Source organism: Gossypium hirsutum, chromosome D05 (assembly GCF_007990345.1).
Source record: "Gossypium hirsutum isolate 1008001.06 chromosome D05, Gossypium_hirsutum_v2.1, whole genome shotgun sequence".
NCBI lineage: Eukaryota > Viridiplantae > Streptophyta > Magnoliopsida > Malvales > Malvaceae > Gossypium > Gossypium hirsutum.
The window spans coordinates 20,886,953-20,900,462 of record NC_053441.1 but is presented as its reverse complement, the minus strand read 5'-3'; the positions used below and the strand labels follow the sequence as shown (position 1 = coordinate 20,900,462).

The window sequence follows — 13,510 nt, the reverse complement described above, 5'->3', positions numbered from 1 at the left end:
CAAGATAGAGATTAACCAAGTTGCTCAATTTCCCTATAGGAGAATGGATATTGTCTGTCAGTTCCTTTTTATGCAAAAAAGAGATGAGAAAGTGATCTCAACTTCCCTATCTATTTTGGTATGGTGCCATTTATGTTGTTACGAGCCATAGCAAGGTGGTCTAGACTTGTCAACAAGGAAAGTTCGGATGGAATTGTAAGCCAAATCAAGGAAAGAGTATGGAAACATTAAATATGTTCAGATGGAATATGGTTACATAGCTGCATGGAGAGGTACTTGTTGAGGTTTGGGGTCAAGCTCCAAGAGTACTGTTGATTTTTGGGGACTTAATAATGTCAATGGACATTAAATTAAGTTGTTAAAGGGTAGCTTTCATAGTTACTAATTTCCTGAAGACAAGTCATAGCTATTTGAAGATTTCAAGACTGGTTAATGTAATATTCTTCAAACAGACATCGCAAATCCTTCCAACTCAATTTTTCTTAGCTTTTTCATTTATTTGGATGATCTTATCTATACTAACGTACCCAATATAAGTGCCAGATACTAATACTGTAGAAAAATAAAGAATTTCGATGCATAGCTTGACATTTGGACGGACCATAGATTTTTCTCTCAGAGAGCCAATCACTGACCAGCTTGTGCAATGGGATTTTAAGTAAATTCGACATATATATTGCAGATAATTGCTCGATTGAAAGTCGAAGTCCTCTGTTAAATGCGTCATAAGTTAGAATATTTTATATAACATATGGGAATGTGCAATGAGAAGTATTAAAATCAAATCTACATTTTTCAAAATTAGTTACATAATGGGGTCTATTTGCTTGGAAATCACTTCAAACGTAAATATGATACATGAAAACCTGGTAAAGTTTCCTTAGTAATCTACTTGTATACCAGCAATGACACAACAATAAAAATATTAGGACTTCAAAGAGTAACAGCTGAGAAACAACGTACATGGCAGTCTGCAATTCAATGTAAGACCCTTGGGAGGACATGATTCAGCTGGCTAACAGCTGAGAAACAGCACACATGGTTGGTCTAGAATGTGGATTGTCAGCCAAACAGATAAAAGCAATCTTCATTAAAGATACTAGTTTGTCTTGAATGTATGCTGATGGAGGTAAAGGCTTTTGATCCAAGACATCTTTCACCAGAAGCCGCATTTCAAGGGATGAAGATGGTAGTGTGGCGATCAAATCACCCGGATGTGCTCCCACGATAACTTCCAGAATCAACACTCCAAAACTATAAACATCACACTTTTCTGTAACCTTCATTGTGTAGGCAAGCTCTGCCAAGGAAAAGAAAAAACAAAGAAATAGTCAATTACAGAACAATGATCTACCTTTCATGCACCAAAAGATTTCTATAAACTACATCACCTGGTGCGACATATCCATATGTTCCAGCAAGATTTGTCCAATTAGATGAGTCTGGATTGAGAAGTTTAGCCATGCCAAAACCTGAAATGTGAGCTTCAAATTCCAAGTCGAGCAAAACATTGTTGCTTGTAAGGTCTCGATGGACAATTGGTGGTGAGCAATCATGGTGCAAGTAAGACAGGGCATAAGCAACCCCATTTATAATATTCAGCCTTTTATCCCAGTCCAATTCTTTTGCTGTTTCATCATTGCTTAGATTGGTAGCCAAACTACCTTTTTCGAGGTATTTGTAAACCAAGAATGATTGTTCAGCAGAGCAACAAAACCCGTAGAACTTCACAATATTCCCATGCTGTATATCTATGAGCGCCATTACTTCATTTTGGAATTCTTTTGCAGTGCTAACTTCATCAGCATGCAGTGGAAGGACTTTCTTCACAGCTACAATATCACCTGATGACAGTTCTACTCGGTATGCATTTCCGTATTCTCCCTTGCTAATGCAGCACTGAGAATTAAAGTTTTTAGTAGCACTTATAATCTCAGCATACAACAATCTTCCATCGACGGACGATATTGCAAAGAGGTTCTCATCAATCTTGGTGCTTTCCCTTTCTTCATCTGCATCTTTTCCTTTTTTTTTTGAAGCCAAAAAACAAAGCCAGAATAGCAATTGAAAGGATAGCAGCTCCTAACAGAGGAAGCATGATTGCGTAGAGTAACTTGTGGTGGCCGTTTTTAGAAAGCTTGCAAGGTTTCAACCCACTAACATTGCCACACAAACCCCTGTTTCTGTTGGAACAATGGCAGCAGCAAATCAAACAAATGAAAACACCAAGAGCATAAGCTCACGAACAGCAAGCAGAAACAGAACAGAAAACTCAAAAGCAAAAAATGTAACTGAATGAAATGCTATTACTTTTCATTTCATTTGAAAATATATGAGTTACAAAATTAGAATGTCAGTTACCTAAACTTGTAACTGCTCCCACCTATTTTGGCAAGTTGCCAACTAAAGTAATACAAAAGAAAGCTGAACAATTTTTAGCCATTACATCCATCAATTCAAATCTTAACAACTCTAAAAGTCTAGTTATATTTAGCTTGGATGGCATTACAAAATGGACAAAAAGTAAACAAAATAATTAAGCTACTTCTGGTCCTGCTTGAATGCTGGTCTGCATCATGGCCTTCTGTTGCATTGCAGTCCATGCTCAACAGTTTCCTTCTAATTCTTGTATTGAAGCATTTTGAAATGCTGGGACATCAGGAATTGGACCCTCCAATTCATTATGTGCTATGTCAACTTGGACCAAGCCTCGGAGCTCATTGAAAATGGTGATGCTACCAGAGAGGTTATTGTAAGAGAGGTTCAACGTTGACAAGCTCTGCAAAGATTGAAATTGTGTTGGAATCTCCCCTGAAAGCATGTTATGACTCAGATCTAATTCATTCACTTGAACTAACTTGCCTATCTGACGTGGAATTCCAAGGCTGAAATTGTTACTACTCAAATTCAAGTAGTACAATTTCAACATATCCCCTATAGTCTCGGGGATGGACCGACTCAATCTATTTGCCGACAAATCAAGATACTCGAGTTGGGAAAAAGATCCAACTTCCATTGGTATACCACCATAGAGTTGATTCCCTGACAAAATAAGCCTTGTTAAAGATGTCAATTTTGTCAGTTTCTTTGGAATCTCCCCCACTAAATGATTTGAAGAAAGATCAAGAGCCTGAAGCTGAGCTGAGTTTCCAAGCTCAGGTGGTATTCTGCCAGTGATGTTGTTCCGGGCAATCTGTAGGCTGCTCAAATTATTGCACGACGCCCACTGAGGTGAAATTTCACCATAAAAGTCATTGTCACTAAGGCTTATAAAATTCAAGCTTGAATAGACTCCGAAATCTTCTGATATGTTTCTAGTCAGTCTATTTCTTTCCAGGCGCACTCTTTTTAGGCTGCTGCAGTTTTTCAAGTCTTTTGTTGGAATATTTTCAAATATTTATAGTATCCCAATAACTATAAATGAATGGGTGTAATTAATCAAAAGATAAAACTTTTGGTCATTGGTCAAAAGTTATATCGTTTGATTTTTTAAAAAAGAATTATAACTATTCAAAAAATATTATTTGAATAGTTACAAAATTAAATGAATAATTATTATTATTTATTTATTCATAAAGACACCTATTGAAAGATGTCTCTATGAAGAGACATGAAAATTCCTATAAATAGGAATGGGATTTCATTTGGAAATCATATCAACAAATTCTAATATTATTTCTTCTCTTCCTTCATTTTCTAATATTATTAGATTATTCTATAAAGTATTGCTGCAGAAATCCTTTGTAGAAATTGAGTTTTTGTTATACATTACTCAGTGCATAGTGGACTATTCTCGTCAGTGCAAAACGTAAATAGTCATTGGCTTCATTGTATCCTCGAGGTTAATTTGCTTGGAACTCGTTTGCACACTGAAGATAAGTGGGGGCGAATATAACCTTAAAGATAGTGGCTTGATACACGCCTAGGAGCCTGTCCTATTTCTTCTTTTTCTTTTCGAGTTCCGATCGTGTGTTCGAGTTTTTTCCTTACCGGAGTTTTGTACTAACAATTTTAAGGTTATATTTCATGATGACTACCACAACACATGAAAGTGGAACACTAAGGGAGTTGGCTTCCAACTTTGTTAAACTTGATCGTTTTGATGGTGGCAATTTTCGACGATGGCAGAAAAAGATGCACTTTTTGTTATCAACTTTGAAGATTGCTTATGTTTTGGATACTCCAAGACCTGAAGAGAATGAAAACGAATCTATTGCTGCAACCCGAGAAAGACAAAAATAGGACAATGCTGATTACATGTGCATGGGCCACATATTGAATGGTTTATCTGATGGTTTGTTCGACACCTACCAAAACGACGTCACCGCTAAAGAATTATGGGACAAATTGGAGGAAAGATACATGACCGAAGATGTTACAAGTAAGAAATTTCTTGTCAGTCGTTTCAATAATTATCAAATGGTTGATGGTCGTTCTGTTATGGAACAATTTCGTGATATTGAAAAGATGCTGAATCAATTTAAGCAATATGATATGAAAATGGATGAAATGATTGTGGTATCCTCTATAATAGACAAACTTCCTCTATCTTGGAAAGACTTTAAAAGAAGTCTAAAACATAAGAAAAAGGAAATATCTCTTGAGGCTTTGGCAAATCATCTTCGTATTGAAGAAAAGTATCGAAAACAAGATCAGAACCTAAATTCTGAAAATGCCAAAGTACATGTTATGGAGGAAGTACAGACTACTAAACCATTCAAAAGAAAGTTCAATCAGGCTGATAGAGCACCTAAGTTCAAAAAGAAACAAAAGGGCTCATGCTATCATTGTGGAAAGCCGGGACATTTCAAGAATGAATGTCGATTTTTAAAGAAGAAATCATCTTCTAAGGCTGATAATAACGAAAAGTTCGTTGCAATGATATCTGAAATTAATATGGCACAAGATGATAATACATGGTGGATTGATATCGGAGCAACCAAACATGTGTGCAAAGACAAAAGCATGTTCACAAAGTTCACACAATGTGAAAATGACAATGTCTTGTACATGGGAAATTCTTCCACCGCAACAATTAAAGGCAAAGGGTTTGTTGAACTACAATTCACTTCTGGAAAGGTTTTAACCTTAAATGATGTATATTATGTACCAGAAGTTAGGAAAAATTTAGTGTCTGGAAGTCTGTTGAATAAGTTTGGTTTCAAACTTGTTTTTGAGGCAGATAAGTTTATTTTGTCTAAGGGAGGAATTTTTGTGGGAAAAGGGTATATGTATGAAAGCATGTTCAAACTTAATATTATTAATAAGAATAAAAATACTATTTCTGCTTATATGGTTGAATCATTTTGTTTGTGGCATTATAGATTAGGTCATTTGAATTATAGAAAATTGAATGACATGTATAAATTAGATTTAATTCCTGTTTTTAATAATAATATTGAAAAATGCAATACCTGTATGTTGACTAAAATTACAAGAAATCCTTTCCCTAAGGTTAAAAGGAAAACAAAATTGCTTGATTTGATACATAGTGATTTATGTGACTTGCATAATACTCCTACATTAGGTGGAAAGAAATATTTTGTTACTTTTATTGATGATTGTTCTAGATATTGTTATGTATATTTATTGCATTCAAAAGATGAAGCGCTTGATAAAGTTAAAGTTTATAAATCTGAAGTTGAACTTCAGTGTGAATCATTTATCAAGTGCTTAAGATCGGATAGAGGTGGAGAATACTATAATCCAAGTTATTTTGAACTCACTGGAATTGTCCATCAAGTTTCAGCCCCTTACACACCACAACAAAATGGTGTAGCTGAAAGGAAAAATAGAGTCTTGATTGAAATGGTAAATTCAATGTTATCATATTCAGGTCTTGGACAGGGTTTTTGGAGAGAAGCTGTTCTAACAGCTTGTCATAAATTGAATAGAGTTCCTAATAAGGAAACTAAAATAACCCCCTATGAACAATGGAAGAAAAGGAAACCAAACCTTAATTATTTAAAGGTTTGGGGTTGTAGAGTTATTGTAAAAGTTCCAACACATAAACGTAAAAAGTTAGGTGAAAGAGGAATTGAATGCATATTTATAGGTTATGCACATAATAGCAAGGCATATAGGTTCATAGTAATTGAACCAAATGATTCAATTTCAATTAATACAGTTATTGAATCAAAAGATGCTATTTTTGATGAAAATAGATTTAATTCTATATCAAGACAATTACAACCACAACAATTGATTCATTCTTCAAATGAGAATGAGATTCCATTGAAACAAATTGATAATAATGATGAATCTTGTCAAGAATTAAGAAGAAGTAAGAGGATTAAAAAGGTCAAAGATTTTGGACCAGATTTCATTATGTTTCTTGTAGAAGGAAAAGGTGAAAGTATATGCAATAAGATACCTTATTGTTATAATACCGAATCTGATCCTATTACATTTGAAGAAGCAGTGAAATCTCAAGACTCTGCTTTTTGGAAAGAAGCAATAAATGATGAAATGGATTCAATAATGGGAAATCAAACTTGGATCTTAGTTGATCTTCCACCAGGTTCCAAACCAATAGGTTGTAAATGGATCTTCAAAAAGAAAATGAAGGTCGATGGAACCATTGATAAATTTAAAGCAAGGTTGGTAGCAAAAGGTTTTACACAAAGACAAGGTATTGATTACTTTGATACCTATGCTCCAGTAGCAAGAATTGCTACAATTAGACTATTAATATCACTTACCTCTATATATAATTTGGTTGTTCACCAAATGGATGTTAAAACTGCATTTTTAAATGGTGAATTGGAAGAGGAAGTGTACATGGAGCAACCGGAAGGATTTGTTGTTCCAGGACAAGAGCATAAGGTATGTAAGCTTGTTAAATCTTTATATGGGCTTAAACAAGCACCAAAACAATGGCACCAAAAGTTTGACAAGGTTGTTTTAGCTAATGGCTATAAAATAAATGAATCCGATAAGTGCATATATAGTAAATTTGATAATGGAAAGGGTGTTATAATTTGCTTATATGTAGATGACATGCTCATTTTTGGCACGGATTTGAAACAAATAGAAAACACAAAGAAATTCTTGTCAAACAACTTTGCTATGAAGGATATGGGTGTAGCAGATGTTATTCTTGGGATTAAAATAACCCGAGATGAAAGCACTATAGCTTTATCACAATCACATTACATTGAAAATGTGCTTAAAAAGTTTGATCTTTTCAACTGTATACCAGCATCTACACCCATGGATCCTCAATTAAAATTAGTATCTAATGCTGGTAGGAAAATTGATCAATTGAAATATGCAAGTCTAATTGGTTATCTTATGTACATAATGACTTGTACAAGACCAGATATTGCATATGCTATTGGAAAATTGAGTAGATACATAAGTAATCCAAGTAGTTTGCATTGGCAAGCTTTAAATAGAGTACTTAGGTACTTAAAGAAAACTATTAACTATGGATTGTGTTATAATGGATATCCTCCAGTTTTAGAAGGGTATTCGGATGCTAGTTGGATTACAAGTTTGGAAGATCATGCATCTACTAGTGGGTGGATCTTCATTCTTGGTGGAGGAGTCATTTCTTGGGGTTCCAAGAAACAAACATGTATTACTGATTCCACCATGGCAGCAGAATTTATTGCATTAGCCGCTGCATCTAAAGAAGCAGAATGGTTAAGAAATTTGCTTTATGATGTACCTTTATGGCTTAAGCCAATTTCACCTATTTCTATCCGTTGTGATAGTGAGGCTACTCTAGCAAAGGCATATAGCCAAGTATATAATGGAAAGTCTAGACACATTGGATTAAGACATAGTTATGTCCAACAATTAATCTCTGATGGAGTGATCACTATTAATTATGTGAGGTCAAGTGAAAATTTGGCAGATCCTTTGACAAAAAGTCTTGCTAGAGATGCAGTAAAAAGGACCTCAAAAGGGATGGGACTCAAGCCTATTAATTAGAGTCACCCATGATGGAAACTCGACTCAACGCTTGGTATAACGTCAAGTCTTGAGTTCAATGAGACAAAGTACATCATTAGTATGTGACTGTTAGCATTATAAATAAATCCATCCTAAGATTAAAGTGCTAGGTACCCGTAATGATAAGGGAAGGATGAGTAATGTACTCTTAATGGACCCATAACATAAATATGTTAGAGTGTTATAATTACGGGAACACTTTTGATGGGATCTACTTATGTGAGTGGAAGTGTGGCCGCTTCTAGGAGCTTAAGGGCTTGGCTCTGACAGCACTCATGAAAAGAGGACATAGACACATGGCTATAATAGTGTCCCTAGATACTATGCATTGACTGATGTTGAAATCATTGTGTGAGATGTGTTCAGTTAATCAAATGGAATAGTTGGTTCAAAGCTTAGTCTACCATACAATTTCGATTAACTTTAACATGTTTTCACTAAGTGAAGGTTCAATCGTAAGACACCTTTATTTATGCAAATTGATTTCCAAAAATATCAAAATCTAAATATTTTGAAAATGGGGGGAGATTGTTGGAATATTTTCAAATATTTATAGTATCCCAATAACTATAAATGAATGGGTGTAATTAATCAAAAGATAAAACTTTTGGTCATTGGTCAAAAGTTATATCATTTGACTTTTTAAAAAAGAATTATAACTATTCAAAAAATATTATTTGAATAGTTACAAAATTAAATGAATAATTATTATTATTTATTTATTCATAAAGACACCTATTGAAAGATGTCTCTATGAAGAGACATGAAAATTCCTATAAATAGGAATGGGATTTCATTTGGAAATCATATCAACAAATTCTAATATTATTTCTTCTCTTCCTTCATTTTCTAATATTATTAGATTATTCTATAAAGTATTGCTGCAGAAATCCTTTGTAGAAATTGAGTTTTTGTTATACATTACTCAGTGCATAGTGAATTATTCTCGTCAGTGCAAAACGCAAATAGTCATTGGCTTCATTGTATCCTCGAGGTTAATTTTCTTGGAACTCGTTTGCACACTGAAGATAAGTGGGGGCGAATATAACCTTAAAGATAGTGGCTTGATACACGCCTTGGAGCCTGTCCTATTTCTTCTTTTTCTTTTCGAGTTCCGATCGTGTGTTCGAGTTTTTTCCTTACCGGAGTTTTGTACTAACATCTTTGGGTATTGGTCCTCTGAAATGGTTGTCATTGGCTATGAAATATTCCAGTTTTCCACCTCTGCAAATGTTTTGCGGCAGCTGCCCAGTGAACTGGTTTCCATCGAGTTCCAACATCCACATTTTCATGAGGTTTCCTATTTCTTGAGGTATGGGACCGGAAAGTTAATTGTCTCGGAGGAACAAAGTTTCCAAGTTGCTCAAATTAGCAAATGAAAATGGAATAGAACCATTGAGTTGGTTTTGACTCACCTCTAGGAAAACCAATAATTTCAAGTTCCCTAACTCTTCAGGAATGAGGCCAAAAAGTTTATTTTCATACAGTTGGAGAATGGTCAGATCAGTCAAGTTTCCGAGTGAGGGTGGGATGAAACCTGATAGATTGTTTTTATAAAGTGCTAATTCATTTAGCGATTCCATATGCCCAAATTCAGAAGGGATGGATCCTGAAAGACTGTTAGTGGACAAGTGGAGCAATCTCAAGTGTTTTAGTTTTCCAAAAGTGGAAGGGATGGAACCTGCGAGTTGGTTGTTGTCAATGTAAAGTTCCTGCAGGCTGCTAAGATTTCCTATTTCTGAAGGGATGTTACCAGAAAGGGAATTATTTAACATATACAAGTAGGTCAGGTTGGCCAAGTTACCCAAAGAAGAAGGGATGGAACCATTTAGTTGTTTTGCAAGGCAAGCTCTTCGAGGGACTCTAGCTGACCTATTTCCTCAGGAATGGAGCCATTCAACAGGTTTTGAACAAGGTGAAGGGTCTTGAGATGAATAAGTTGACCAATTTGAGGTGGGGTTCTTCCAGACAACTGATTATATGATAAATCAAGGTAAGTGAGATTAGAGAGTTGATTGATTTGAGGTGGGATTGTGCCAAAAAGTCCATTGATGCTAAGGTCTAACTCTTCAAGATTAGGCAAAGATGAGAATGGAAATGCATGGAATGTACCTTTTACACCATAACTCGTAAGATTGATTCTGGAAACGCTGTCACCCTTGCAATGGATCCCAAACCAACCGCAGGGATTTGCTTGTGCATTTCCAGGCGAGACAGTCCACGAAGGCAAAACAGAACGGTTTGTGAGGGATAGAAGGCTGGCTTTCCAATTGAGGAGCGCAAGTGCTTCTACTGTAGAATTAGACTCAACATCAGATAAACAAGTATGCAACGTAACTATCAGGAGCAGCAGGGAAGGAAGCCAGGCTACTCTCTTCATCTTTAACAACTCAAGGTTCCAAACAGTATTTCAGTATTGATATTTAGTTTTAAGTTTATGTACAAGTTGGATATACTTCAAGATTTACATAAGGTTAAAAGCATTTGAGTCCAATTTTCCTTTATGATGTTTTTCTTTATTTCTCATTGGAAAGTTGAATTCCCATACCTAGACTTAAAATATAAAAATAATAAAAGGAAGACTTGGAAAATTGGCTTACACTGTTGGGGTCTTCGTCTTCCCCTCCATTGCAAGTTTGGTTTTTGAAAGACGTTGAAAGCAAGCACTTCATACCGCATTTAAGGGTCTGTTTGATTGAAGGAATTGATTTTCCGGAAAATCATTTCCAACTTTTCCAGCGTTTGATTGGCGGAAAACATTTTCCATTTGGAAAATGAACTCCAAAACAAGGGAAAATGGGTTACATTTTAGGGAAAATGTCTTACCCTTTCAATTTCCGTAAGACATTTTCCGTGCTCTCCTCTCTATCGCCTCCTTCATTCCTTCCTTCATTTCCGGTATAAAATTGCTTCTGTTTATCGATTTTCCAGTAACTTGTTTTTTTAATTATTCAATACTTGTTTTTTTAACACAATTACAAATAATTTATTTGATATTAATTTTTTTCAATTTATAACGATTAATATTGTAGCTTAATAATTGAGTATTATTATAAATAAATCATTGCAATATATGTAAAAATAATTTAAAATATAAAAATTTATTAATATATATCAATATATGTAAAAACAATTTTTTCGAAAAATATTTCTAGGAAATCTGCCAAACAGCTGAAAATATTTTACACAGATTCAATCAAACACCAGAAAATATTTTCCAGTAAATCATTTTACAGAAAAGAAAAATATTTTCCTGAAATCATTTTACGGAAAATATTTTACTGGCAATCAAACAGACCCTAAAACTTGGAAAGACTAATCTTTTATTGTTAAATCGGATCTACGTTCACTCTCCACTCTCCACCAGTCTTGTGTTTGACCATGGTTTCTCTGAGAGACGACGTATTTAAAAAGCCATTATTTATTAAAGATAGTTTACTTATGGTTAATACTTAAAATATGCAAAAGGTTCCATACTCTTTACAAATTTCGATTTTAGTTCCTATATATTTATTTTCAAAAATTTAATATTTTTACTTTAGTCTAATGGTTAACACTATTATTTTTTTTAATATTTGTTGTTGTTGTATTTTAACATAAAAAAAATACTCACTAGATAGCAATAAAATTAAAAAAAATATAATTACCCTAAATTTAACAAAAAAAGAGTTAAACAACTAAACCTGATTTTTAAAATTTAAAAAAATAGAAAGATTAAATTTTTAAAAATAAAAATATAAAAATTAAATTTTAAATTTCGAACAATAAATAGATTAAGACATATTTTAATTTTTACTTATTTAAGGACAGGCTAGCCCCAAATGTCTAAGAACTTATAACAAATATTTCATAAATTTAGAAAATTATAAAAAAATAAACACATAATCTATTTTTGAATTTTATAGAAATATTTTATAATACTATAAGTACGCAAAACTTCAAAAAAAAAATCATAAAATTTAGAGGGGAACCTTTGTTTCGAATTTTAGTATTTTTAGAAAATCTTAGAATTTTATAATATTTTAAAAGAATTTTATGATAATTTTTTATTTAAAAAAACTTAAAATTTCTCCTATTTTTAGGTTGGAGGCTATGGTTAGTGTTAGTATTGTGTCAAAAATAATAAATATTATCAAGATCTATAATGAGATTGTTAAAAAAAATTCAAATAGATATATATATTTTTAAATTTACGATTTTTTAAAATTATTTTAAAAGTTTAAGATACTTTAATTTTTAAATTTTTTTACAATTTTTAAAAAAATATATTATGATTATTTAGTTTTTTAATAATTTTCTATATTTTAAGATTTTTTTGAGGGGTTTTTTTTTTGGACTTTGATGATTTTTTTAAATTTTCTGAAATTTAAGTATTTTTTTATTGTTTTCTTTCACATATGGTAAAGTGTCATTGAATGGTTTATTTTTTAACAGAAATTTAAATTAGGATAAGAAAAATTACGAATGAAAGTATAGGAGTCAAATTGATAAAAAAAATAGTAAAAATATTAAAGTGATAATTTAACTATAAGATAACAGCCAAAAAAATAGTATTTAACCTTTAAATTAATACTAATAATAATTAATTAATTAATATTAAAAAAGTAAATAATTACTTAATTCATAATTTTTTAAATTTAAAAATACGTAGTACTTAATCAAATAAATTATTGAAAAAATTGTAAATCTCCTGCATAAACAGAGAGTTAATGGTAGTTAAATATTAAAAGAAAGGGGGAAAGATTTTAAGAAAATCACATGTCTGCCATACTCGAGTTAACTTTTGTCACTGAATTAAGTGTTGTTTTAGTACGTTATCGAATATTATTTAGTCTCCATACAAAATGAAAAATATTTTAGTTAAAAAATGTAATAAAAATATTTAATTTTTAATATTTTATGGGTAAATTACATTCAATGTCACTAAGTTATTAGCAAGTTTATATTTTCGTCACTCAATTTCAAAAAAGTTACAAAATGATTATTAACTTATTCAAAAGTTTTCATTTAAGTCACTAAGTTGTTAAAATCACTATTATTTAGCATTTTTCTGTTCGCATTATCTGTACCAATCGAAAGCTCTCTCATCATTCTTTTCAACAATTCAATTCTTTTTTCATAAAACAACTTTGAATGTCTTGAATCTACTAATTAAAATCCAAGCAACTTTTTTTTTCTTTCTGATCTCTGACTCCAACAGGGGCAAATCTAGAATTTCTAAAGAGGGGCCAAAAATTAATTCTAAAATTTTGAGAGGTCAAAACATAATTTAATCATTTATTAATTTATTATTTCGTCATTTTTAAGGGGCTAAAAAGATTTTTTTCCATTTTAGGGGTTAAAGTATAATTTCACCATATATTAATTTACAAATTCATTGTTTATGAGAGGACTGAAATAGCAAATTTCCATTTTTGGAGGCCAAGGCCCCTACCTACCCCTACATACACCCTTGGACACTAACTATCGAAATGATTTGGACCTAAGATATGTTCTTCTACTCGTCGATGGATTTTGATCTACTATACCAATCGTTGTTTGGAGCTCACTA

At 32.6% G+C, this 13,510-nt stretch overlaps 2 protein-coding genes across 2 annotated transcripts; both read right to left on the bottom strand.

Moving 5' to 3' along the window:
* Positions 1-1,007: 1,007 nt before the first annotated feature.
* LOC107902592 (MDIS1-interacting receptor like kinase 2-like) lies at positions 1,008-2,603 on the bottom strand. Its single transcript, XM_041092673.1, has 3 exons — positions 2,546-2,603; positions 1,392-2,024; positions 1,008-1,300 (listed from the first exon to the last, which is right to left on the bottom strand). Exons 1-3 carry the CDS (start codon positions 2,601-2,603, stop codon positions 1,008-1,010), a joined length of 984 nt encoding a protein of 327 aa, XP_040948607.1.
* A 2-nt stretch (positions 2,604-2,605) lies between these two features.
* LOC121203335 (MDIS1-interacting receptor like kinase 2-like) lies at positions 2,606-10,339 on the bottom strand. Its single transcript, XM_041092672.1, has 3 exons — positions 9,832-10,339; positions 9,375-9,697; positions 2,606-3,226 (listed from the first exon to the last, which is right to left on the bottom strand). The coding sequence occupies exons 1-3, from the start codon at positions 10,337-10,339 to the stop codon at positions 2,606-2,608; spliced, it is 1,452 nt and encodes a 483-aa protein (XP_040948606.1).
* Between the last annotated feature and the right edge of the window lie 3,171 nt (positions 10,340-13,510).